This window comes from Chelonia mydas, chromosome 3 (genome assembly GCF_015237465.2).
Source record: "Chelonia mydas isolate rCheMyd1 chromosome 3, rCheMyd1.pri.v2, whole genome shotgun sequence".
Lineage (NCBI taxonomy): Eukaryota > Metazoa > Chordata > Testudines > Cheloniidae > Chelonia > Chelonia mydas.
Window position 1 is genome coordinate 146,138,211 of NC_057851.1, and position 27,717 is coordinate 146,165,927.

Below are 27,717 nucleotides of genomic sequence, written 5' to 3' on the forward strand. Positions count from 1 at the left end.
TGCATTCATGATTGGCAAATATCCAACCTTGTCCTGAGTCATACTGACCTTGTTGCATGCTTGGATACTGAAGTCAATCCAGGAGCTGATTGGTTATTTACATCTGTTTGCCTGAGCAGAGACCATACTTCATTCTTAACATGAGCATTGTGAATGGCCCCTTCATAGTGTACCTCCACTGGTTCCATCCAGAAGGGCCAACTCAGTTACCAGCATTATAAAGAGTAAGCAGTAGTGGTGGAGGAGTGATGCTGTTGTTTTTGACTTTCTCTGCATGTGGAGGCATCTTGGCTTGTCCAGTAGTTCATATCTGAGGCTACACTGCAATACCATTTAATCTTTGATGTCCCTGAATCACTGAGTGTGTCTCCTCAAGTCTGTTGCTGTTATCATATGCCAAAGTTGTAGAGATGCAGGGCAGAATGTTGGATGGTATTGACAAACCTGATTCCTCCTCATTAACCAGCTTCTGCAGACAGAGGTGAGTGTCCACTTCCTCCAGCTGACTATAAGATATCCATGATCTATTTGGTTGAGTGCCTGAAACAACTCCATATTGCTTGTGGGGGATATCCTGTTACCATGGGTAGTGAAGTGCTTTGCAGGGTTCTGCAAACTTCCACTAATGTCATATATATAATGTTGGGGAAAAAGACTGTATGAATCTTTGTACTCTCTTTTGTGTCCCCTGTTAACACCTGCAGGAATTCCATGAGAGATTTTTGGCATTGGTGCGTAATAATTATCAAGCCTCTCTAGCTGTAGATGCCATAGAATCATAGAATAGAATCATAGAATATCAGGGTTGGAAGGGACCTCAGGAGGTCATCTAGTCCAACCCCCTGCTCAAAGCAGGACCAATCCCCAACTAAATCATCCCAGCCAGGGCTTTGTCAAGCCTGACCTTAAAAATATCTAAGGAAGGAGATTCCACCACCTCCCTAGGTAACGCATTCCAGTGTTTCACCACTCTCCTAGTGAAAAAGTTTTTCCTAATATCCAACCTAAACCTCCCCCACTGCAACTTGAGACCATTACTCCTTGTCTGTCATCAGCTGCCACTGAGAACAGTCTAGATCCATGGTTAATCAATCTTGGATTCCTTCACATTTAACTGCATGGTCATGGCACATTGCTTCGAAACCTGATCAGAGTCTTCTGTCAAAAGTGAATCCAGTTCAGAGGCCATTCTAAGATTCTCATTGACTAACATTGCCTTAGATAAATTTTCTGGTATCACCATAAGTTTGCCATTATCTGATATCTCCAGGCTACGACTGAATTCTGCTTCCAGTGTTCTCCAAATGTTTGAGACTTGATTTTTTTTTCAATACCTAGAGAGCTCATATTGGCCACCAATTTCTCTGGCATGTTCACCACTAATACAATATGAGGCTTTGAAAACAAATTAGGCTATTCAGTTATTCTCACTATCATACGTTTTTTTCTTTCATAAAGTATACACTGTCATCATCTTCACCTTGACAAAACTTCTGCTTTTCTGATGGTCTTGTGTAGGCTCTAACAAGATCTGTGATCGTATGTTTCTGCTGCTACCATCTCCCTTGATGTAACAACCAATATCTTTCTGTCCATCTTCTCTTCTCTTCTCTTCTCTTCTCTTCTCTTCTCTTCTCTTCTCTTCTGTACATTCCTGTTTGACCTGAGATCTACTGCTCGCCACGGTGGCTCTCAGGACTTGGTACCTTTGTCATAAAATATACAGACTTTTTTGTATGCTCTGGTGGATGATGCTCCCATTCCCCTTATTGATTTGCATGATCCATGACCAACTTCTTAACTAAGGTTTTGCCTCTTTTTCATGCTGTTGCAGAGTTTTCTTGTGTATAAAGATCTTTCTGCAGTTTAGGTGATAAAATGTTTGTTGCTTCATTGGTGTCTTTATAGTGCTTAATGGTGGCACATTTTTGGATCTCTGTCTCTTAAAAGATTCTTTCATGATTCCAGGTCTCTTGGTTTGGTCAGTCCTGTGAAAGGAGCCTCCACATCACATATCAGACACATGTTTTTAGACCTTTTACTCAGTTTGTGAATGCTTTTTGGGAACCTCTGAATCAGATTAAATTGTTCATTCAGTAATCACAATAGCATCACAGTCAAATCTGAAGCAAACAGTACCTTATTGTATACAAAAACTACCAAAAATTGATTTTAAGTCGAGAAATCTGTGTAGAATCAAATCATTTTTCATGTGAAGCATGACCTCCGTTATTAGGTATTTGGTAGTTGCCATGTTAATGATTATGCAAATAAGACAATTTTTCATAGTATTCATTATTGTAATGTAAAAAAAGTAATTACCCAAAATTGGGTGAAGATGTATTCATTTTTAGTCAAAATATTGCCTATACCCATTGTTCACCCAGTGCTTCTGCTTAGTAGTACTGTTACCTTGGAAACAGGCATACCTCCACCTTTAAGATACCATGCAGAAAGGTCCACCACATATTTATGTAATACGTATGCAAGAATATTTTTTAAAATGGGAATTTGCCCCCCCAGGTGGTACCAAAAAGTTGTCTGGCTCATGGACTAACAGGCCAGTAACCTACTTTTGTCCCTTAATTGTTCAAATGTCCTATATTTTCTTTATCTCAACCCTAGAGAGTTCATGGAATCCTGCTCACTTGGGTTTAGATTAAATTTTTAGTCTTGGCCCTGAGCAAAGGTGATTTATACCTAACTGCTCCTCCATAGGAGTAGTTTTACAAAGGAATTGTGATTCAGAGAGGCACAGTCATTCCCTGGCCTCTGTATAAATTACTGCAGCCCTTGAAAAGGTGCATCTTATTTATTTCTTGTGTATGGACACCTGTTCTGACCTAAGGCTTTGTTCACTCTGTCTCTCTCCACACTTTCCCATCCATTGTCTCACTGGGAGGAATATCCAGAGAACAGGGGTTGTGCTCTACAACAGACCCAAGTCTGAGTAAATCAAGCAGTGGGATTGGGTGGCCTCCTTACTCCCCGTGAAGTGTAACTTGGCCAAGCAAAGCAAAGTCACAAGTTAGCTTTTTATTAAAAAAAGGTTGGATTGTGTCTTTAACTGCAGTTGTCCCAGGAGGCAGTGTGGCTCAGAGAAATATCTCTGAGGCTCAATTCCCTCCCTGCTCCCCCTTTTCCTGGAAGTGGGGGAAGGGTAGGAGGATAATAATTTACTGTTGTCCTGTACTAGCCACAAATTACACCCCCTGAACTGTGCTGGCTCAGATATGCTGGCTGGCATATTGACGGGGCTGAGCCAAGACTTTCCATTCCTCACCCATCTGCTTTGGAGGTGGTTCTTAATCCCTTTTTCTCCTCTACATGAGCATTTAGTCAAGTCAATCTAGCCTAATGGGACTATATACCTGTGAGGTACTGCTTAACATGAACAACCATGGCAGAATCTGCTCTTCAAAAACTATCTGCTATGATAATTGATAATGAACATTCTTTATTGTGATACTGCAGGTTGTTTACTGCTTCTTTTTTAGGCAGCATACATTGTACTCCATCTAATACCTATAGTCTGTAGGTGAATCAGGTTAAGATTTATTTATGACATTAACATTTAAAGGCTATATTCTGCCACTCTCACTCATGTAGAGTAGCACCTTATCATGTGGGTAGTACTACTGTTATTATTGGGACTGCTCTCAGAGTAAGGTACAATTCAATGTGAGGGTTATAGCCCATACTTATTTCTTTATTATATGCATGTAGGTTTTATTTCTCAGTTTCATCTATAGTTAATTATACATTTGAATTAACATTTACAGATGCTATATAACCTTAGCTCAGGCTTTGGGAATGAACATGGGAGGAGCTCCAGCAGGACCAGCTGGAACTGGTAAAACAGAAACTACAAAAGACATGGGAAAGGCTCTGGGAAAATATGTAGTAGTATTTAACTGTTCTGATCAAATGGACTTCAGAGGCTTGGGTAGGATTTTCAAAGGTAAGATTTTCCATGTTGCATGTACTGAGAAACAAAGAACAAATTACTTTTTTATTAAATTATAATAGTCAAATAGGATAAAATTTTACAAGCACTTAACCCCCATTTTCAATAGTGCCTTAGGCACTTAGGAGTTCTCCTACTTGCTCCTAAGAGCCTAAATCACTTGAAAATGGGTAGAAGTTCACTACTAACCTGTGACTGCCTCTGAGCATAGGCATTGCTGCCTCCCTGTGGGCATCCAAATCCTACCTCCTGCCTAAGCCCTGGAGTGATTCACAAACCAGGGGAAGATGGGCATTCAGCAGCCTAACTCTTCTGAGGGGCCAGATCCGATAGATGTGTTCAGAGCAGGGGCAGGCAAACTTTTTGGCCTGAAGGCCACATTGGGTTTCCAAAATTGTATGGAGGGCTGGTTAGGGGAGGCTGTGTCTCCCCAAAACAGCAAGGCATGGCCCGGCCCCGGCCTCCTATCCAAACCGCCCACCCCACTTCTTGCCCCCTGACGGCTCCCCCCGGGACTCCTGCCCCATCCACCACCCCTGTCCCCTGACGGCCCCCTTGGGACTCCTACCCCATCCACCACCCCCTGCTACCTGTCCCCTGAACACCCCCAGATCCCCCACCTCTGACTGCCCCCTGCCGCCCCATCCAACCCCCCCTCTCATTCCTGACTTACCCTCTGGGACCCCTGCCCCATCCAACCACACCTTCTCCCTGTCCCCTGACCGCCCCTGGAACTCCTGCCCTTGACTGCCCCCTGACACCCCATCTAACCCCCCCTCCTTCCTGACTGCCCCCCCCAGGACCTCTGCCCCATCCAACACCCCTATTCCCTGCACTCTGACCATCCCGACCCCTATCCACACCTCCACTCCCTGACCACCACCCCCAATTCCCCTGCCCTTTATCCAACCCCCCCACTCCCTGCCCCCTTACTGTGCTTCCTGGAGCACCGGTGGCTGGCAGCACTACAGCCGCGCCAGCCGGAGCACCGGGTCAGGCTGTGGCTCTGCAACTGTGCTGCCCGGCCTCCCAGAGCATTGTGCCGGCAGTGCAGTAAGCTGAGGCTGAGGGGGAGGGGGAAAAACAGGGGAGGGGCTAGGGACGAGCCTCCCAGGCCAGGAGCTCAGGGGCCGAGCAGGAGGGTCCTGTGGCCTGGTTGTGGCCCGTGGGCCGCAGTTTGCCCACATCTGGTTCAGAGCCTGCCTACTGGATCAGGCCCCAGTAGATGAGCTTACACAAAATAGCTGGAGGGGTAGGACCTTTCTCATAACTTTTAGCGCAGTGGTTAGGGTGCTCACTTGGGAGGTGGGAAAGCCCTGGTTCAAGTCCCCTCTTGAACCAGGGATTTGAACCAGGATCTGCTGCCTGTCAGGTGACCGCTCTAACCATTGGGCTATAAGTCTAATATAGGGAGTCCTTCGGTCTCTCCTGTTGAAGCTGTTGCATTGTGGGTAAATAATATATGAATCATTGGAGCAGAGGGATTGGATCCTGGGTGTCCCACATCCTGGGTGACTGCTCTGTCAGGCTATAGAATCAACCTTTTGCTTGTATTCTGATTTTCACTTTCTTAGTCATTTTAAATAGTAATGCCTATCCATACAAATATGCTTTCCTGAGGTAAATACTCATTTAGTCTTTTTCAATAATAGATGTATTACACACAAAGTTAAAAGAACATTATCAGTGTTGCAAAGAAAGTGTTGTCAAGAAATCAAAGCTAAGAAATGCCAGAATTGCCTGTGTTCAGCTCCTTGAGTATGCATTATAATCTTTAATTACATGATCACAAGTTAGCTTATCCCAGTTATTGGTGACCTGAGATAACTGCAGTGAAAACATGCAGTCACAGCCAATCCGAAGAATCTGTACGTGTTAATCTTCCAATCCCTTTCCACTAGCCCCCTGAGCATTTAGTCCTGTGTGCCATCTACCCATACTTTGACCCTTGACTGGAAGATGTCTACCTTCATATGCATCTGCTCAGCTCCTCGGTCCCATTGTTTGTGTATTTTCTGTAGCTTCATCCATCAACCACTCTAAGAAGAAAACATGATTACTTAGCCCTATTGCAGTAGTACTTCAAATTATGCTTCACATGTGTATTCCACCACCTACCCTATCTCCCCTCTGCACTGGAGTCTTCAGACACATTTCCAATGTAAAAGAACTGAGGGTGTAAGGGGAGAGGGGACGTTTGGGGTGGCACCACACTTATATAGCCTTAGAAGGGGCCATGAGGAGGTGCAGGGTGCCTGTGCCACCTTGGTGGGTGCTCTAACAGAAAGCTCTCTGGCTCCAGCTTGCTGGGGGTGCACACATTCCTGTGTGGAATACATAAATGAACCACATCTCAAAGAACAACAGTTGTAATACAGGTAAATAACCATTGTATCCTCTTTGCTAGGGCAGTTCTCTAAAAAGTGTAAATGATCGGACCACTCTTGACCTCCAAATCCGAAAAAGAAGACTGCTTCAACTTTCTCAGAGTCCTCAGTGTGAGATTTTTCTGCCCAGAGATTAGCCACTCCAATACCAAAGGAAGAGCAAACCTTTTGGCTTGCCACTCCCTGGTACTACCCCATACTGGCTCTCATAGAGCATGGCCTTTGACTTCTGTACCCATTCCAGGATGATCAAGACTGGCTACTCATCAGTGGCAACAGTGGATCCACCATCGCTGCTGTTGGTAGGGCAGTGGACATTATTGGTACCGACCATGCCAGAGGCCTATATAGCTGCAAAAAATCTGCTCTTCCTCTTGGTAACACTTCACTGCTCATCCAAACTAACGGCACCTTGTCAGGACTGTCACATGCAGTGCAGACATCAGCACTGACATTGGGGTCTGTTACAGCAACTGTGACCACAGGTCAGATACAGTCTTCCTCAGTCTCCTTCGCCCAGACTACAGGTTGTGCTTTGCCTCAGTGCACGGTACCAATAGCTTGGAAGCCCCGATGTTGCCACTGGTATCTCAGTCCTATCATATATCACTGTCCTGATCTCTGATGACACCTGCTGATACCATACTACCCTTGCCTTTGGAGCATTCTGACCCTTCTTGGAGTGTGAAGTGGGTTCCTATGTCTCCCTCTTCAGGGAGTTCAGGGCATCCTCCAGGACTTGTTCCTGCTCTCACAAACATCCTTCCCAGAGCAGGTTGAAAGACTAGACTGCCTGGTCTAGGCACAACTGGAGTCTGATACCGTATCAGCCCCATTATTGGCCCTAATGGGTGCCTTGAAGAATGCCTCCAGTCACCAGGTCTGCTTCCTCATTACTCTACAGAAACAAATCGCCAAGAAGGGAGGGTTTCCCACCTGGTACAGAGAAGTCGTTTTTGATCAGTACAAAGCAGCTGCCATACACGCAAGAGCGGGACTTTCCACAACCTGCTTCAGACCTGCCATCTATATTTGTGGTGCAAGATCAGCCTCTGGAGTTTTCTACCCTGCCTTCTTTGAATATCTCATCCTTGTCACTGGATAAGGCTCTGGTGTTGAAGTGTCTTCTCTGGTACCAGATGACATTAAGCTCTACCCAAAGCTCCTGAAAAGGATGGATACTACATCGGTTGGTATCCAGATGGAGCTCATGGAGCAGAATCCTCATAATCTCATGGACATTTTACACCCAGCTATATCAGGGAAAGATGCCCTTCCTGTAAGTAAGACTATAATGCAGCTCATTAAATCCCTATTGCAAACCCCTTCATCAGTCATGCTTGTGGCTAAGTGCATAGAACATAAATGCCAAGTTCTGTCCCAGACATACGGACACTTCTATCAACACCTCCATGTCAGGCTCTCTGGTAATGGTAGGTAGTAAATGAAAGACCGTGACAAAGGTAGAGCAAAAGCTGCCCTCAAAGAAAAGGACACACAAAAATTAATTTTTTAAAAAGGTATTATTCAATTGCAGGGGTACATCTGCATATGGCTACCCATCAGACTCTCTTATCCTGATACAACTATTCAAATTTGGCTGCTATGTTCAAATTCCTAAACAAGCAACCTGAGGACTGTAGGAACAAGTTTCAGTTCCTTCTGATGGAGAGTCGTTTGATCTTCCAGGCTGCTCTTCAGACTTTCCTTGATGCTTCAGACTTAGCTGCAAGGGTCATGGTGACAGCCATAGTCATGCACCATTTGTAGTGGCTTCAGTTGTTGGGGATTCCTGTAGAGGTGCAGCAGACTCTTGAAGACCTCCTCTTCGAAAGCTGTGCTTTATTTTTCTTTAAGACTGATGAAGAAGTATACACACTGAAAGTCTCCGGGGCTGTGCGAAAGTCACTGGTCTTTATATGCCAGCCTGGGAAAGCACTATGTTTCAGTATCAGTTTCAGCTGAAACAGCAGTATTACCCACCCAGACACCTGGACCAGTCCAGGCACAAACACAGACAACTTAGAAGGAGGCCTGCTCCATCTACCTCTGTGGTCATTTTCATCCAGACAGCTGCAGGCCTCAAAGGAACTTGTTTGACTCCTCTGTCAAGGATAGCCTACTTGTCAGATCAGATCTCTGTTTCTCCTACTTCCTGTGTGCGTAGCAGTCCATCACCTCAAACAAGTGGCTGCTAAGAACAATGGAAAGTGGATATACCCTGAAGTTTCTTTCTTTCCCCTCTTTGGCCCCCCTTCCCTGTCCCTTTTCAGGGACCGATAACCAACTCTGTACTAAGACAAGTGCAAACTCTTTATTCCTTGGGAGCTACAAAGGAATTGACCCCTCAGTACCAGAACAAGAGTTTCTACTCCCACTACTTCCTATAACCAAAACAAAACAAGTCTCAGGCCAATTCTAGATCTTCAGAACTTGAACAAATGCATCAAGAACCTGAGGTTTCTTGTGGTTTTCCTTGTACCTATTATCCCTTCATCAGAGCCAAGTGATTGGTATGCTGACTTTGATTTGTGAGATGCATATTTCCTTGTGGCAGTCTACCCAGGCCACAGAATATTCCTAAGGTGCATAATAGAAAGAGATCACTTCCAGTTCACAGTTCTACCCTTTGGCCTATCATTTGCATTGAGAGCTTTCACTAGATTCATGGTGATAGCAGCTTGTCTCCACTATTGGGATGTCCAAAGGTATCCGTACCTGGATGATTGGTTGCTGTGGAGTTGTTCCTGTCAACAAGTGGAAGGAAGTATCTATTGGATGCTCTCTCTGTTCCAATACCTAGGGCTGGAAGTGAACAAGAGACATTGATCCTGAAGCTCTCCAGAGAATAGAATTTATTGGGACAGTCCTGGGGATTTCAGCTCCAACCCAGGTTGTTTCTTCTTTGAGACCCCTGTGTGCCATTCAGAAGCAGTCCCCAAATCTCAGTGAGGAACTATCTCAGGCTCCTGGGACCTATGGTAGCATGGACTTGTGACCTCTCCCTCCCCTATTCCAGACTGCATCTCAGAGGCTTGCACACACAGCTCAGATCAGTTACTGCCCTCATATGCACTATCTGGACAAGCTAGTGTTTATTCCAGGCAAGGGGTTGGTGGATGAATCCTGGCATATACGGGAGTCCTGTTCTCACCAACTCTCCCCTCTATGATCAGATGATGGATGCTTCTACCACGAGGTGGGGAGTGCATTTGGGTGATCTGAAGGGTCATGGCTTGCGGTCTCTCACGAGGTCCAATTACACATAAATGTTCTTGAGTTATGTGCAATATCCAGAGTGTGTTAGTTTCTTCCACGCATACAGGACAGAATCAAATCAATCATCCTGGTGCTCACTGACAATACCACAGTAGTGTTTTTATGTGTACAAACAGGAGAGTGCCATATCAGGCAACTTGTCTCAAGAGGCAATCAAGCTGTGGGTTTCTACATATGGATATGGGTTTCTACATTGCTAACTCTCAAAGCATCTCACCTGCCAGGAGTCCAGAATGCCCTAGCAGACTGCCTGAACAAGTCATTCAACTTGGATCACAAATGGTCTCTCCAGCTGGCTACTCTAAGATCAATTTTTCAAGTAGGGGTTGTTTCTACAGTAGATTTGTTTTCAACTCTCCAGAACTGAAAGTGTTCCTGATTCTGTTCAAGTATAGGTCACAGTCCCAAGTCCATCTCAGATGCATTCCTCTTCCCACTGGACAAGGATCTGCTGTACATGTAGACACCAGTGCCTCTAATCCCCATGGTTATTGTCAAGCTAAAGCAAGAACAAGGCAAAATTATCCTCATTGTTCCAGATTGGCCAAGGACATTGTGGTACTCCAGTCTACACAAGCCTTCAAGAACCTACTTCTAATAAAAAAATCTGATATCCTAGAATCATGGGCAGGTGTTGCACCTGAATCCTCAGTCGCTGTAGCTCATGGCCTACTTCCTCAGCAATTAAACCCAGAGGAGGTGCACTGCTCAGTAGCAGTTTAGAATGTCCTGCTCCATAGTAGGAAACCACCCAAGAGATCTACTTGCCTTAGTAATTGGAAGTTTCTCCTAACTGGGCAGCTAGTCATGGTGTGTCTCCTACACAATCTACAATTCAAAAGATTTTGGATTATTTGTTACACCTTAAAGGTCTGGCAGTCCTCTCCATCAAGCTGCATCTGGCCGCAATACAGGCATAAAATGCTGAAATTGAGGGCAGGACTGTATCTCTAACCCTATGACTACCAGCTTCCTAAAACCTCTAGAGAAGTTGCTCCCACCATCAGAGATCCTACTCCACTGTGGGACTTGAATTTAGTACTGTCAATTCTTATGGGACCTCTGTTTGAGCCTTTAACCTCCTGCTTGTTGTTACACCTCTCAGCAAAGGCGGCCTTTTTAATAGCCATCTCCACTGCAAAGAGAGTAGGGGAACAGTGTACCCTGACAACGAATCCTCCATTTATACAAGGACAAGGTGCAGCTTAGCTCACACACTAAGTTTCTTTCCAAAGTAGCATCTGATTTCCATCTCAATCAGTCAGTGTACTTATCTGTCATCTTTCCAAAGCCACATGCTCACAAAGATGAACAGAAGCACCACACTTCGGATGTTCGCCGAGCCTTGGCTTATTACTTGAATAAACCAAAGATCTTCCAGGTCTTTTCTAAACTTTTTTTACTTTGTGCAGAATGAATGAGAAGCCATCTTGTCACCAAATGGATCACCAGCTGTGTTGTCATGTGCTACGCTGCCAAGGGTACTGTGCTCTTAAGAAGCTGTTAGAGCAATCGTCCCCAAACTTTTTACCTGTGCCCCCCCATTCCTGTCTGTGCCCCTTCTCCCACCTCCCCCAAGCTGGGGCTGGGAGGGGGGGATGTGGACATGGGTAAGGGGGCCAAGGTTTGGTCCACAGCTGGGGACAGGAGCAGAGTCTTGGCTGGGGGCCAGGGCACCGGGTGTGGAGTCAGCAGCCGGGGCCAGTGGCAGGGGCCAGGAGCAGAGCTGGGTGGCTCTCCTGCCCTCCATGGGTGCTGGCCCGGGACCCAGCTGAGCTCCCCGAACATTCATTGGCACCCCTCTGGGGAGGGCGGTGCCCCCCATTTTGGGGACCTCTGTGTTAGAGCATTCATCTAGAGCATGCGCCACCTCCTCAGTGTTTGTGGGGAAAGATCCATATCGTGGACATCTGCAGAGCAGCGACATAGTCCTCAGACCACATATTAGCTAGATGCTGTATAATTATTGAGGCATCAAGGGAAGATGTGAATGTGGGCAAAGTGGTCCTGCAACCCCTCTTCCAATTATACTCCTAGTCCCCACTCCATTGAAAATGGTTTAGGAGTCCCCTACAGTGTAACAGACATATACAATCACTTGAAGAGAAGAGTTACCTTTTTGTGACTATTGTTCTTTGAGATGTGTTCCATATATTCATTACCCAACCCACCTTCCTTCCCCAATGCTTTGGAATCTAATTTCTAAGATTCTGGTATAAAGGAACTGAAGGATGGGCTAGTCGGCTCCACCCTTTATCCCTTCAACTCGGAGGATGTGGGATGCCAGGGCACAGGGTTGGCTGCCCTGCAGGTACTGCTAAGGAAAACTCTCCTGCACATCCCTGTATATATGTACAGTGTAATGAACATATGTAACACATCTCAAAGAACAACACTTATGAAAAGGTGAGTAATCGTTTCTTTTCCTTTAACCTTATTCTTGGAAATGGCTGAAATCTTCTTAAATAGTCAGACACCCAGACACCCAGCCTGGAACAATTCAGCCCAAACAATTAAGGTGTGGCAAAGTTGTAAGCAACTGACAACTGGGCCTTTACAGTGTCTGCAACATTAATAATAGGTGGTGCTACCAGCCCTGCCTATAATAATTTTGTTTTGAAAGCTTCATAATTAGGATGCTAGTCAGATTCCTGTCGTTTAATGGAAAAGTGTCAAGATACTGTCTTTTTGGAACTCCGTGAATATTGTAGAGAGAGAGATTAGTAATTTTTTTTTAAATTACAATAGCAAAGGCCAGGAGGAAGTGTGTGAGAGCTGGAGAGAAAACATTCTTGGCTGAGGGGATCTGGGTGTGGAATGAATTTCCACAGGAGATTAGGTGAATCTAAAGTGTTGCCAGCTTTAGGAAATACTGCACAATTTTCCTCTTCCAAAAACCATATCTACTGTAGCAAGAATGACATTCACAACATTGACACCCTCATCTACCCAAACACTCTGCCCACAGAAAAAAAACACCCAACACCCTGAAACAAACAGATAAATAAAAAAATAAAATGAAAATGTCATAGCCAAAGTAGAGATTTTACTCCCAAAAGAAGAGTCAGACTCCAAGAAGTCCACTAGGAATTTCAATATTGGTATTAATTTAATATGGAAGGTACTTAGATATTGCAGTAATAGGCAGACATATAAAACCCGTAAATAGATAACATACAATTTTAAAAATTTCATTTACAAATCTATATGAAGTTATTCATGGTGAAAGTCTGAAATTTGGGAGCGGTGCTTACAGAAAGGGAAAGTAAGAGGACAGGAATACTAGTAGATACTGAGGAAGAGGGAAACCATGTAGCTGTAAAAATGTACTGTTCAGTTTCTGAAGTTCTGATCAGAAAAAAGATGCAGAAAGTGTGACTGAGTGATTTTAGAAAGATAGATTACATACCAGTAATCCTGATTACACAGTCCACTTTTTTATCCTGACAGTTTTATCCTGAGTCTTGCGATTGTGTTCTATTTAAAGTCCCAGATACTGGAGACAAGTGATTACATGAGAATCTTAGCTTTAACTTAAAAAAAAAAGTAGTAAAAGTTTCTAGACTTCATGGTTGCAGAGGAAAGCTTGAAAGTGTGACCCATGTGCACGCTGAAGACTCAAAAAATAGAAGGCAGATAAAAAGAACCCAAATCTCTTTTTTTTTTTAAATTAAGAAACTAATCTTTATACTGAATTATGGGTCCAACTGTAGGAAAACCTGTATCCAAGACCTGGCAATTCCCTGAAGAATTAAAAAAATTATTCTGATTGAGTTTCACTGTTAAGAAGTTTGTATACTGAACTGCCTGCAATATTTGCAGGAAGAGAGGTGCCGACCAAACAGCTTAGGCTTGTGGGGGAATCATTTCCAGAAACCGTCATCAGCCACATTTTCCTTTTCCATTGTAGGTCTTGCGCAGTCAGGTTCCTGGGGATGCTTCGATGAATTTAACAGAATTGAATTACCTGTTTTATCAGTTGCAGCACAACAAATTTATATTATTTTAACAGCAAGGAAAGAAAGGAAAAAGCAGTTCATATTTTCTGATGGAGATATTGTAGATTTAAATCCAGAGTTCGGAATTTTTCTTACAATGGTAAATATATGAATGGAAAAGTGTAATTTGGTAATCCGTGATAAGAGAAGACAAATTATACAAGTTAATAACATAGTAACTTGAAAACAATGCATATTGTTAGTTACATTGTGGTATGTACATAGTACTGATTTTGCAAACAATAAGTATACAATAACTTACCACCACACTAACTTTTTTTCAAAACAAAGCCCAGATATTTTTGCCTAAATGAATGCTGCTTCCTTCTGTATAATGAATCATGAATGTGAATTACCTATTAATGTATTAATAGTTTTGTTCCTTATTTCATGATAGTGATGGCTAGTCCTCTAAAAAGATTGCCACAGATCTTGTGTGTGTGTGGGGGGGGGTGTCTTAATTTTTAATAGTATGCAATAAAATATTCTTGACGTGCTTCTCCATATATATTCTGCTTTTGGCATGCATACATCCCGAAGCACTCAAGATTGGAATAGTTGGGCCAGCAATGTCTGTTGGGCTGTGCATGTGTTTTGAGTGTCCTCATGACCCTTCCTTCTCCTTACACACACACACACACACACACACACACACACACCTGAGGGCATAAAGGTCAGAGTGGGGCCAAACAACCCTCAGCTATCTCTTACCTCCCATGGCTGCAAGATGGAACTGTAAGCCAGTGTTTCTTTGTCTTGTGCACGTGCATACAGTAACTCCTCACTTAAAGTCGTCCTGGTTAACGTTGTTTCGTTGTTACATTGCTGATCAAGTAGGGAACATGCTCGTTTAAAGTTGTGCAATGCTCTCTTATAACTTCGTTTGGCAGCCGCCTGCTTTGTCCACTGCTTGCAGAAAGAGCAGCCCGTTGCAGCTAACTGGTGGGGGCTTGGAACCAGGGTGGACCGGCAGCCTCCCTATCAGCTCCCCGCTTCCCTAAGTTCCCTGTGCAGCAGCCACCCAGCATGCTATCAATTGCCAGCAGTTTGGCTAACCCTCCTCCCACTGCCAAGTGCTGCTCCTGCCCTCTGCCTTGGAGCTGCTCCCCGAGCCTCCTGCTTGCTGTGCGGGGTATGTGTGTGTGCGCTAATGTCAGGGTGTCCCCCTCCTCCTTGCTCCTGCACCCCGCTTACCCTATCTCCATAGAGCAGGGGGATATACAACAGGACTCAGGTTGGAGGGAGCTTCCTGGCAGCAGCTGTGGTCTCAGCTTGCTGATTCACTTAACAAGGCAGTGTTCTTAAGAGTGGGTCAACGTACTTAAAAGGAAAATCCGCATCTCTCTCTCTCTCTCTCTCTCTCTCTCTCTCTCTCCATTCCTGCTGCCTTCTAGAGTGTGAGGCTACATTAACAACGAGTTAGCCCTTGAGGGCTCAGCCAATTGCTAGTTCATCATTTAGCAGTAAGGCATCCCTTGGGAAATATCCCACCCTCTGACTTCATCACCTCAACCAAGCTTCACAATCATCATTGCTGTGTACAGTATTAAATTGTTTGTTTAAAACTTATACTTTGTGTGTGTGTGTGTGTGTGTGTGTGTGTGTGTGTGTGTGTGTGTGTATAGTCTTTTGTCTGGCAAAAAAAAATTTCCCTGGAACCTAACCCCCCCATTTACATTAATTCTTATGGGGAAATTGGATTCGCTTAACATTGTTTCGCTTAAAGTCGCATTTTTCAGGAACATAACTACAACATTAAGTGAGGAGTTACTGTATCTAAAACAAATTCATTGTATATAATTAACACTTTAGAATAGTTTTAGTAGTTTAGGATTACTATAGGTTTATTGGTTTCAGAGTAGCAGCCATGTTAGTCTGTATTCGCAAAAAGAAAAGGAGTACTTGTGGCACCTTAGAGACTCACAAATTTATTTGAGCATAAGCTTTCGTGAGCTGTTACAGGTAAATTTTTTCTGGTTACCTGCTACCAGGCTTCAGCCTTTATGGATGAGCAAAACCTCAAATAATGCCTCTCATGTGAGGCAACTGTATCCCTCAGTGATGGTCATATAAGTTGTCCGTTAGACTTTTTGAGAAAAAAGTTTTATGAGGCCTGTCTCTGATCCAGATATGCAGGATAAACCCATATCTGAGCAGTCTTCCTGAAATGCCCTGCAGCCAGCTTCTGGACTCCTGCTCCCATGAAACACACTCCTTGGCTGCTCCTGTTGTTAAGTATTCATCACTGAGTGTTAGTGGTAGGACACGGAATACTTCTTCTAAAGCACAAGGTCTCTAATAAAAGAGGCAGAGTTTGCCTCGTTCCTCCTTAGTCAAGGGTAGTACAAGGCGTAAATTCAATCATTCAGACACTCATAAAGACTCTAGTTGCTGTACTTCAATATTAGCCATTGTCTCTGGCACAAGCTTCACAGCTCTCAATACTGACATCGGAGCTCACTCTAGAAGTACCAGCTATATTGTTATCATCATTGTCAGCAACTTCCACCCAGTGCTGTCATCCTCAAAATGTTGTTCACAGTACCAGCTGTCTTGACACTGAAATTCACAGTAGTGGGTGAATCTAGCAGTATCCACCCTTTCTGAGTCACCACTATTGTCTTTGGTACCAGATACAATCCTTGGTACTGACAAGCATTCTTCATCAGGCCCTGGGGCTCCTACCAAATCAGATCCTCCACTGGTAGAGAATTATTACTTTTCCACATCTGCTTCAGACTGCAGTTGTGGGAGAGAGGTCTCCCACATATTCCCCAAGATCTTAATGCATCTCATAGAGATTCCAGAGCACGAGGCTACCGTAGTAGACACAGGAGATATAAGAGGGACATCCTCTTTGGTATCCTACACCACAGTCCCTCGTTCATTTCACTTCTGGCTCCCATGCTTGGCCATACTGGGCACCACAGGGTCTTCAACATGAAAACCCACCTCCTCTGTCCTTTCCAGGGCTAGATCTGCCTCCTCTTAGGGTTCAGCAACAACAATCCCAGATGTCAGTTGCAAATACTTAGCTATTACAGATTTCTGATGAGGAATTCCATCTGCCTATTGAACTCACTCTTGTTGCCATTTCATCGTCATCACCTCATGAGGCTGTGGTCCCATCTGCTCCTCACCTCCTGATGGCTGCAGGGCATTTCAAGACCTCCTTTGATGAAGGGCTGTGACATCAGAAAAAACATTTGATGTGGTGCACAACAAATCTCTCAAATTGTTAGCTACCATGCACTTCTCAATGCCAGCAAGACTGGCTATGCTAATCAATGAAGGACGGTTAGAGCCAGCAGAGCTCTTGTTGAAGAACCCCCATCTATTCCACTGCCTTTGAAAAAGGAAGAGAAAAGGTACCAGACACCATCATCAGGATTTCAGTATTTTTATACCAATCCACACCTAGATCTCTTGTTGTTACCACTGCCCAAGAGCAAGCAAGGCAATACCTAAGAAAAGGGAACTCAAGTGAATGGATCTCTTTGAAAGGAAGAACTACTCACCTGTCAGGCTCTAGCTTAGAATTGCCAACTACCAGGCACTCCTTTCCAAGTATGATTTCTTCAACAGGCACAAGGTATCGGACTTTACTGACTGGTTACAGCAGGAGTCTAGAGAGGAATTAAGTTCCTTGATCTCTGAGGTCTGATTGGGAGTACTGTGTGGCGGGGTTCAGGGAGGGAGCACCACCACCTGACTCATCTTAGTAGGCCACACAGCCTGTGGGTCAGTGTCAATATCTGCTGCAGCTGTGCCGATTTCTGCTCCCAGCAGCCTTCGTGCCCAGTGCTGGCTCTGCCCCCAGAGGCTTTGGCCCGTGTCTTCCCCCACCCTGAAAACCCAAGGGGGAAGGAACAGGTATTGTGTCTATTTTTGTCTTGGCTTGGGGTGGGGGCACAACCAAAAATTGTAACTTAAATGGGGGGCTCAGCTCAAAAAGTTTGAAAACCGCTGCTCTAGATATTGGAAGAGCATTGGGTTTTTACCTGGACTGGTCTAGGCCATTTATCTCAACTCTTTGTAACCATTTCAGATAGAGTAACAGGCCAAATGGTCTCCACCCAGAGGATCTCTACCTGGATTTCCAGCTGCATTAATTTATGTTACTAATTGGCCGATGTTACACCTCCAAATAGAGTGATGGTGCACTCAAACAGGTTGAGAGCAACTTCTGCAGCCATTCTGGCTAAGATTCCCATTCTGGATATTAGTAATGCAGCTACCTGGTCATTGCTCTATATGTTTGCCTCTGACTATGCCGTCTCTCATCAATCAAGGGACAATGCCAGATTAGGCCAAGTTGTCCTTCAGTCCATGTTCCAGTAGTTCAAATTGCTTGTGGGTCACCTACAGTGGAATGGACACTTCCGATCACTCAAAGAAGGAAAAACGGTTCTTTGAGTGCTTACTCATGTCCATTCCAATGTAAGTGTACACATGCACGTGCACCGTCGCCAGAAGTTTTTCCCTCAGTGGTGTCCATCGGGTCAGCTCCTGCACCCCCTGGAGTGGCACCCTCATGGCACGGTATATAGGGGCCTGCCGACCATCTGCCCCTTCAATTCCTTTTAACTGCCCATGACAGTCGCTGGAACATTACTGGTCTCTTGGTCATGCAAGTGCTTCCTTCAGTGGACTTTTCTAAATAGAAAATTGTATATAGTTATTACATTAGTTGGTAGTTAGAACAGTAGTTAACTGAGTTAGTGTAGGTTTAGTTCCCCGCACACAGGGCTCACCTGCCCCGGCTCCAGGACATGCCTCGATCCCAAGGCTTTAAGCCATGTGCTCCGTGCCACAAACTGGTGCCGGGGAGTGACCCACATGACAGTTGCCTAAAGTGCCTCGGAGAGACACATTCAAGAGAGGTGCTGCATCTGTAAGAACTTTACACGTAGGATCAAGAAGGAGAAGGACAACAGGTTAAAGTTCCTTCTGATTGAAGTGGCACTTCATCCCCATACAGAGCCACAAGGGGAATTGGCACTGACCGCCTCAGGGTCGGTTAGGAGTGCCCTGGCGTCCCTGTGTCACAACTTTGCTTTTCCTCCTCTGCACCAAGGAAGGACACTAAAAAGTACTGCTGGCCCTGTTATTCTCCACCAGTGCACAAGAAGATGATCCCTGCACCAACTCCTCAGCACCGCTCACCATTGCGGGTGCTGAAGAAGAAACAGTGTAAGATGAACCATGGGCACTTGCTGACCCCAAGGGCTGAGGGCCATAGGTGCTCAGAGAGGGTATAACCCGCACCAGGCCACTATGAGGCAGCAGTAGAGTGCAATATTTCGTTGACTCCAGTGCCAGGAAGGGCATCATTGAGTCCGATGCAAATGGTTTCCCTGCTGAGGGAGAGCCACTGGGGAAACTCAGCTCTGGCTTTACCATCAACACCAAAGGCATTCCACGCAGTGAGGGACTTACTCTTCTTCCCGATGCCACCATCTCCAGTGCGGCATGAACAATCAACAGCAACCCCAGCACTGAGAGAGGCTACGGCACCAAAGCAAGTGCGTACCAAGGGCAAGCCGGCTATGATGCAATGGCACAGCTCTTCCCCCAAATGGCACCACTCCACCTCGTGGGACCGATACACTTCACAACATTGGTCTATGTAGCAGCAGTGCTCTACCCTGCGACACTGTTCTACTTCCCAGCACCGACCCACTTCGGCACCGCACTGCTCAGCGCCCCCACACCTCTGCTCACTGGTGCTGACTGGGACCGCACCACCGTGGTCACCCAGGAATGACTTTCCTGAATCAGACTCAGAGGCTGAATCCTGTGCCTCAAGGGGGAATAAACATGGTTGGGCTACAGACACCGAGTGCTAGACATGGTTTAAGAGGTTGACATTAACACCATGGCCACCACCAACTCAATGGCAAATACCTATGCCATGGCCAATTTGGAACCCGTGGGCATTCCAACAGCTCCAAGGGCCCCATTCAGAACACGCATACTTGGCGACTTTTAAAGGGTGAGCTCCCCCACAGTCCCCCTCGGATCAGCAGTTCCCGGCGCCGAGGTCAGTGCAGAGGCTGGTGGTGATGCTGGTACCGAGGAACGAGATACACCTTCACAGGACCCATCTACAGAAGAGACAGTTCCAGGTCTGGTCCCTGTACCGGCTTCGTCATCCTCCTCCCAAGGTGAGTCACTAGTGGGGACTGCTGTGGTGCCCACCGAGGATGACTGTAGGGCACATCAGGAGCTTCTACACAGGATGGCCCAAAACTTGGGCATTCAGGCAGAAGTCGCTGAGGCTGCTCACTCCCTTGTGGACATATTGGCACCCTCAGGGCCGTCGTGAGTTGCCTTACTCCTGAATGGGGCTATTCTGGAGCTGATAAAGGATCTTTGGTAAACCCTTATGTTGATAGAAGTAAGAGAACAGAGAGGAAGTATTTCGTTCCTCAAAAGGTTTGAGTTCCTATATACTCATCTGCCACTGGGCTCCTTGATTGTCTCTGAGGCGAATGAAAAAGAGAAGCAGGGACAGCAGGGGCCATCCCCAAAAGCCAAGGATGTAAAAAAAATTGGATTTATTTGGAAGGAAAGTCTATTTCATGGGGGGCCTCCAGCTGAGGATAGCCAACCATCAGGCCCTCTTAGGCTGTGTCAAGGTTCCTTCCCCACTCCAAACTTTAGGGTACAGATGTGGGGACATGCATGAAAGACCCCCTAAGCTTATTCTTACCAGCTTAGGTTAAAATCTTCCTCAAGGTACAAACTTTGCCTTGTCCTTGAACAGTATGCCACCACCACCAAGCATTTTAAACAAAGAACAGGGAAAGAGACCACTTGGAGACGTCTTCCCCCAAAATATTCCCCTCAAACCCAACACCCCCTTTCCTGGGGAAGGCTTGATAATAATCCTCACAAATTGGTACAGGTGAACACAGACCCAAACAGTTGGATCTTAAGAACAATGAAAAATCAATCAGGTTCTTAAAAGAAGAATTTTAATTAAAGAAAAGGTAAAAGAATCACCTCTGTAAAATCAGGATGGTAAATACCTTACAGGGTAATCAGATTCAAAACATAGAGAATCCCTCTAGGCAAAACCTTAAGTTACAAAAAGACACAAAAAGAGGAATATACATTCCCTCCAGCACAGCTTATTTACAAGCCATTAAACAAAAGAAAATCTAACGTATTTTCTAGCTAGATTACTTTAAAGGAGTTGTAAGGCTTACATTCCTGATCTGTTCCTGGCAAAAGCATCACACAGACAGCCCAAACCCTTTGTTCCCCCCGCCTCCAGATTTGAAAGAATCTTGTCCCCTCATTGGCCATTTTGGGTCAAGTGCCAGCGAGGTTACCTTAGCTTCTTAACCCTTTACAGGTGAAAGGATTTTGCCTCTGGCCAGGAGGGATTTTATAGCACTGTATACAGAAAGGTGGTTATCCTTCCATTTATATTTATGGCAGGCTGCTATGGGTTTAATTCCGTGTCTGCCTTGGAAAAGTTCAAGGAGCTCCTGCCTCTAGAATTGAGGGGCGAGTTTGCTGCTTTAGTGGAGGAAGGGAAAGCAGTAACCAAGGCATCCCTCAAGGTGGCTCTGGATGGGGCAGATGTGGCTGCCTGAGTCATGGCCTTGACGTTGGTGATGAAACAATGCTCCTGGTTACAGGCCTTGGGACTTCCATATGAGGTCCAGAAAACCATCCAGGACCTACCATTTGAAGGAGGCTCCCTCTTCTTTGGGCAAATGGCCTTTTGAGGGTACACCTGGGGATGGCGTACCAGGACGTTACCTGGATCTTATCTTCCCTTCATTTGTGGACCGGGCATGGTCCCGCATTACCACCGACCATTGGTTGTTGTGCACAGTAGAAGTGGGATATATCCTATAGTTCAGTTGTTCCCCTCCTTTCCACCCATCCTCTTCAGGGATCCTTCTCCCATGAGATTTCTGTCCCAGGAGGTGCAGTCATTTCTAAGGGCAGGAGCAGTGGAGGAGGTTCCTCCAGAGCTAAGGAGCAGAGGTTTTATTCCCGTTATTTCCTGATCCCAAAGACCAACAGTGACCTAAGACCCATTTTGGATCTGTGGAACCTCAAGAGCTTCAAGTAAAAGCTTACATTGAGCATGGTCTCATTGGCCTCGATTTATCCCCTCTTTGTATCCAGGGGACAGGTATGCCACCCTCAACCTAAAGCACACATTTTCACACTGTGATATTCTGAAGACACAGGAATATCTACAGTTTGTGGTGGACCACAACCGTTATCAGTTCAGTGCTACCCTTTGGCTTATCAGCAGCACCAAGTGCATGTCAGTTATGGTGGTCTTCCTGTGGAGTTGGGTGCAAGTATACCCCTACCTGGCTGAGTGGCTGATTAGAGGCCAGTCCAGGAACCAAGTCGAAACTCATGTAGAACTGATACAGTTAACGTTTCAAGACTTGGGGCTATTGATAAACAAGTAGAAATCGATATTTTCACCAATCCAGAGAATAGAATTAATTGGCACGGTCCTAGACTCCACCTGAGCCAGGGCCTTTCTTCTGGAGAGTCACTTTCAAGCAATAGGGATGCTTATAGAAGATGTGGCAGAACACCCCATTAGTACAGTAAGGACGTCCTTGAAGCTGCTGGGTCACATGGCGTCATGCACTTATGTGGTGCAGCACACAAGGCTGAAGCTAATGCCGCTCCAGTTGTGGCTAGTGTCAGTATACACATCAGGCCACCATCATCTGGACAGGGTGGTCTCCCTTCCCCCATCGATAATTTCAACGCTTCGATGTTGCAGGACCCAGAGAACGTGTGTGCGGTTGTTCCCATCTCAAGACCTGCTCCCATGCTGTCCCTAGTCACGGACGCTTCGAATGTGGGATAGGAAACCCATCTGGGAGCCTCAGGACCAAGGCCTTTGGTCACAAGAAGAGCTGGCTTTGCACATCAATGTGAGGGAGCTAAGGGTGGTGCACCTAGCCTGCCTGGCTCTCAGAATTTGTTAGTGGGAAACCAGGCAGCGATCCTCATGGACAACACAACACAACAGACTGACAGGCCCCCCGTTCGAGCCACTGGCAATCCTGCTTGTTAGGATATAGATATTCAGGTCTGTCTGTAAAGGCCTATACTCTAAGAATTTAGGTGTATTCTTATCACTTGGCTAGTTATAGAGATATAAAAGAAAGAATCAAAATCACTGTCTGCCGGTGTAAGGACCTTCTTTTACTGTGACAGTCTGAGGCCCTGTTCTTAGGCTAAGGCCTTTGGCTAAGCAACAGGCAGCCATAAACTGGGAAGCGATCGGTCACATCCTCACATTCTAAACTAGCCACATTGAAAGAAGGTGCTATTGGGCTGTTAGGAATACAATCCTGTCCTGATAGTGCCTATCACCTCCAGAGAAAGGGAAGTGCCTAGACAATGTAAAAGGAAACTTAGTTTGATAGCATCCTGTCTGGCAAGAACTCACTTATCAATAGCCAGGATGTGAAATCCTCACTTCTGTATTGTTTTGTCATTATAGTTCCCACTTTGCTATTGTTTGTCTGTATAATCTCTGTCTGGTTCTGTCATTGTTCCTGTCTGCTGTATAATTAATTTTGCTGGGTGTAAACTAATTAAGATGGTGGGATATAATTGGTTACATAATCATGTTACAATATGTTAGGATTGGTTAGTTAAATTTCAGTAAAATGATTGGTTAAGGTATAGCTAAGCAGAACTCAAGTTTTACTATATAGTCAGCAGTCAATCAGGGAGTGGGGGTGGGTGTGTGGGTGGGTGAAATGGGAACAGGGAATGGGGATGGGGAAATTGGAATCACGTTTTGCTAAAGGGGGAAATGGGAACAGGGAATGGGGGTAAGGAAATTGGAATCATGTTTGGCTAAGGGCAGGAATGGGAACAGGGACACAGGTGTAAGGCTCTGTGGTGTCAGAGCTGGGAAGGGGGACACTAAGGAAGGAAACTGGAATCATGCTTGCTGGAAGTTCACCCCAATAAACATCGAATTGTTTGCACCTTTGGACTTCGGGCATTGTTGCTCTCTGTTCATGTGAGAAGGACCAGGGAAGTAAGTGGGTGAAGGAATAAGCCCCCTAACACTGCTCATTACTTTATTTGTCATGGAAGGTGGCATTCTTGGTGGCTATCACCTCAGGTAGAAGGGTCTTGGGGATTCAGGCGTTCACCTCTGAGCCATCATACACAATCTTTTTCAAGGACAAGGTGCAGCTACGACCCCACCTGTCCTTTCTGCTAAAAGTGGTCTCTCAATTCCATAGCCATCAAGATATATTCCTCCCAGTCTTCTACCCAAAGGCCCATGCTAGCAGGGAGAAACAGTGCTCCATTCATTGGACATTTGATGGGCACTCGCCCATCAAAGAGAGGACCAAGAGAGGACCAAGCCCTTTAGGAAGACCATGGAACAGTTTGTGGTCATCGCAGACAGAATTAAGGGCAACCCAGTCTCAACACAGAGAATCTGATCGTGAAATCCATACTTGCTATGAGTTAGTGGGGGCCCAGCTCCTAAACTGATGGCACACTCTACAAGGGTACAAGCGTCATCAGCCACGTTTGTGGCACAGGTCCCGAAACAGGACATCTGTAGGGCAGCGATATGGTCATTGGTACACATGTTCGTGACACATTATGCTATCACTCAGCAAGCCAGAGATGGTGCGGGCTTTGGCAGAGCAGTACTCCAATCAGCATGTAAATGAACTCCAAGCCCTCCTCCAATGTAACTGCTTGGGAGCCACCTACATTGGAGTGTACATGAGCAACCACTCTAAGAAGAAAAAATTGTTACCTTTTCTGTAACTGTTCTTCGAGATGTGTTGCTCATGTCCATTCCAAAACCCGCCCACCTACCCCTCTGTTGGAGTTGCTGGCACTAAGGAACTGAAGGGGTGGAGGATCAGCGGGTGCCACTCCAGGGTCACAGGAGCTGACCCGACGGATATCACTGAAGGAAAAACTTCTGGCGACAGTGCACACGTGCGCACACACTTACTTTGGAATGGACATGAGCAACACATTTTGAAGAACAACAGTTACAGAAAAGGTTAGAAACCGTTTTTACCTACCTTTCTGTAAATGTTCTTTGAGATGTGTTGCATATGTCCATGCCACAACCCACCCACTTCCCCTCTCTATCGGAGTGTTTTTGGTACTAAGGAACTGAGGAGGAACGGGGGGCAGCGTAGCCCTTTATGCCTGCAGTGGTACAAGGTACCAGAAGGAGCTCATGTTGCCCTGACAGGGACTGGTAAAGGAAAAATCTCCAACAATATGCGGTGGAATGGACGTGTGCAACGCATCTTGAAGATCAACAGTTACGGAAAGGTAGTTACTAGTTTTTTCTCTTTCAAGTTCTCAGGCAAAATTCTGTGACAACATACATTCTTGTGGTATTTTGACACCAGAGGTTCTTGCAGCAACTACCCAAAATATTTCAGCACCCTTAAACGTATTTCAAACCGAAGAGGAAGACGTAGGATCTAGATCCATTCCTTTCTTAAGGCATTGCTTCTGATTAGGGCTGTTGATTAACCACAGTTTTAATCTAACAGTTAAACAAGAGACTACCAATTGAAATGTATTAAATATTTTGGATGTTTTTCCACATTTTCAATAATAATGATTTCAATTAAACATAGAACACAAAGTGTGTATTATTTTTATTACAAATATTTGCACTGTAAAAATAACAGAAATAGTATTTTTCAATTCACCTCATACAAGTACCATAGTGCAATCTCTTTATCGTGAAAGCACAACTTACAAATGTGATTTTTTTTTTGTTACATAACTGCACTCAAAAACAAAACAATATAAAACTTCAGAGCCTACAAGTCGACTCAGTCCTACTCCTTGTTCAGTCAATCGCTAAGAGAAACAAGGTTGTTTCTATTTACAGGAGATAATGTTGCCCACTTCTTATTTACAATGTCACCTGAAAGTGAGAACAGACATTCACCTGGCACTTTTGTAGCTGGCATTGCAAGGTATTTACATGCCAGACATGCTAAACATTCATATGCCCCTTCATGCTTTGGCCACCATTCCAGAGGACATGCTTCCATGCTGATGACGCCCATTAAAAAAATAATATATTAATTAAATTTGTGACTCCTTTGGGGAGAACTGTATGTCTCCTGCTCTGTGTTTTACCTGCATTCTGCCATGTATTTCACGTTATAGCAGTCTTGAATGACGACCCAGCATATGCTGTTCATTTTAAGAACACTTTTACTGCAGATTTGACAAAACGCAAAGAAGGTACCAATATGAGATTTCTAAAGATAGCTACAGCACTCAACCCAAGATTTAAGAATCCGAAGTGCCTTCCAAAACCTGATTGGGCCGGGGTGTGGAGCATGCTTTCAGAAGTCTTAAAAGAGCAATGCTACGATGCAGAAACTACAGAACCTGAACCACCAAAAAAGAAAATCAACCTTCTGGTGATGGCATCTGACTTAGATGATGAAAATGAACATGAGTTGGTCTGCACTGATTTTGATCATTATCAAGTAGAACCCATCATCAGCATGGACACATGTCCTCTGGAATGGTGGCCAAAGCATGAAGGGGCACCTGAATCTTTAATGCATCTGGCACATAAATATCTTGCAACGCCAGCTATAACAGTGCCATGCAAATGCCTGTTCTCCCTTTCAGATGACATTATAAACAAGAAGTGGGCAGCATTATCTCTAGCAATGGAAACAAACTTGTTTGTCTGAGCAATTGGCTGAACAAGATGTAGGACTGAGTGGTCTGTAGGCTCTAAAGTTTTACATTGTTTTATTTTTGAATGCAGTTATTTTTTGTACATAAATCTACATTTGTAAGTTCAACTTTTATGACACAAGGACTCCTTGCTGTTTTTATGATAAAGAGATTGCACTACAGTACTTGTATTAAGTGAATTGAAAAATACTATTTTTCTTTTTAAAGTGTAAATATTTATAAAAAAAATAAATATAAAGTGAGCACTGTACTCTTTGTATTTTTTAATCACTTGACAGCCCTACTTCTGATGCTTCAGCTTATTTAATCAAGGTACAGGCACTCTTAGGTTTTCCATAGCAGTATTATATGAGATCAGACTGAGATAAGCTCAGTATATTTATTTATATTAGGGCTGTCAATTAATCACAGTAAATGGAAGCGATTAATGCAAAACAAGTTAATTAGATTTTTAAAAGTTGTGATTAATTGCAGTTTTATGAGTTACTGTTAAAGCAAATGACTGCAGTTTCCATGCAGCATCAGTCAGGTGTACCGTGACTCCAAGATAGCTGTCATTGCTCAAGGACGACCAGTGATCACCAGTCAAAGCAACCACTAGTGCATTTTTCAGAAGCTCCAACTTTGTAATCATGTTGTGATATAGGTCATGTATTTCTGATGTAATGGTTCCTCGGGAGCACAAGGTGTATGACTAACTGGCAGGTGCAGTTTGAATAACATCCCTTAGCCCTCTGTGTTTACAATGTTGAGTGGTCTGCAGTCCATAGCTATCCACTTTCTAATAGCATTGGTTAAGCTGTTGCACTTAGTTGGATCCATGAGCTTGTAATGATCCTGAAACTCTAAGTGTACTCTGTTGCAGCTGGTGAGATTCATTTGCTGTCAGTGGGTTATCCGTAGCAGAAGAACTAGAGGCAAAAGCATGTTTAGCGCATAGGTGGTACTGCAGACTTGAAGTATTTCAATGGTATTGGAACTCAGCCTCGCAAAAACTACAGATAACCATCTTTTTATCCAGAGAACCATCTGGAAGTTTTTTTAAACTAAACTTCCCATTCAAAAGACCTGAACTTTTGCTGCTTTGCTCCATTAACTTTTTCTGATATTTAATCACTCCAAACCATGAGAACATAATAAAACTGTGCCAGTATCCACCAAGCGATGAAGTACAGTAAGTGAAGAGGGTGAAAACAGAGGTGTATGATTAATGATAGTTTAAAAAACCATTAGTTTGTTTTGTGTTAATCGCTTGCATTAAATGCAATTGACAGCCCTAAAAAAATAATTCTACATTTGTAAATTGCACTTTAATGATAAAGAGATTGCAATACAGTACTTGTAT

At 44.6% G+C, this 27,717-nt stretch overlaps 1 protein-coding gene across 1 annotated transcript in view; it reads left to right on the top strand.

Moving 5' to 3' along the window:
- Positions 1-27,717, top strand: part of DNAH8 (dynein axonemal heavy chain 8) — a 612,643-nt gene that overhangs the window by 369,496 nt on the left and 215,430 nt on the right. The window contains exons 45-46 of the mRNA XM_037895538.2: positions 3,783-3,961; positions 13,544-13,731. Coding sequence (XP_037751466.1) covers positions 3,783-3,961; positions 13,544-13,731 — 367 coding nt within the window. The remainder of the gene's footprint in view (positions 1-3,782; positions 3,962-13,543; positions 13,732-27,717) is intronic.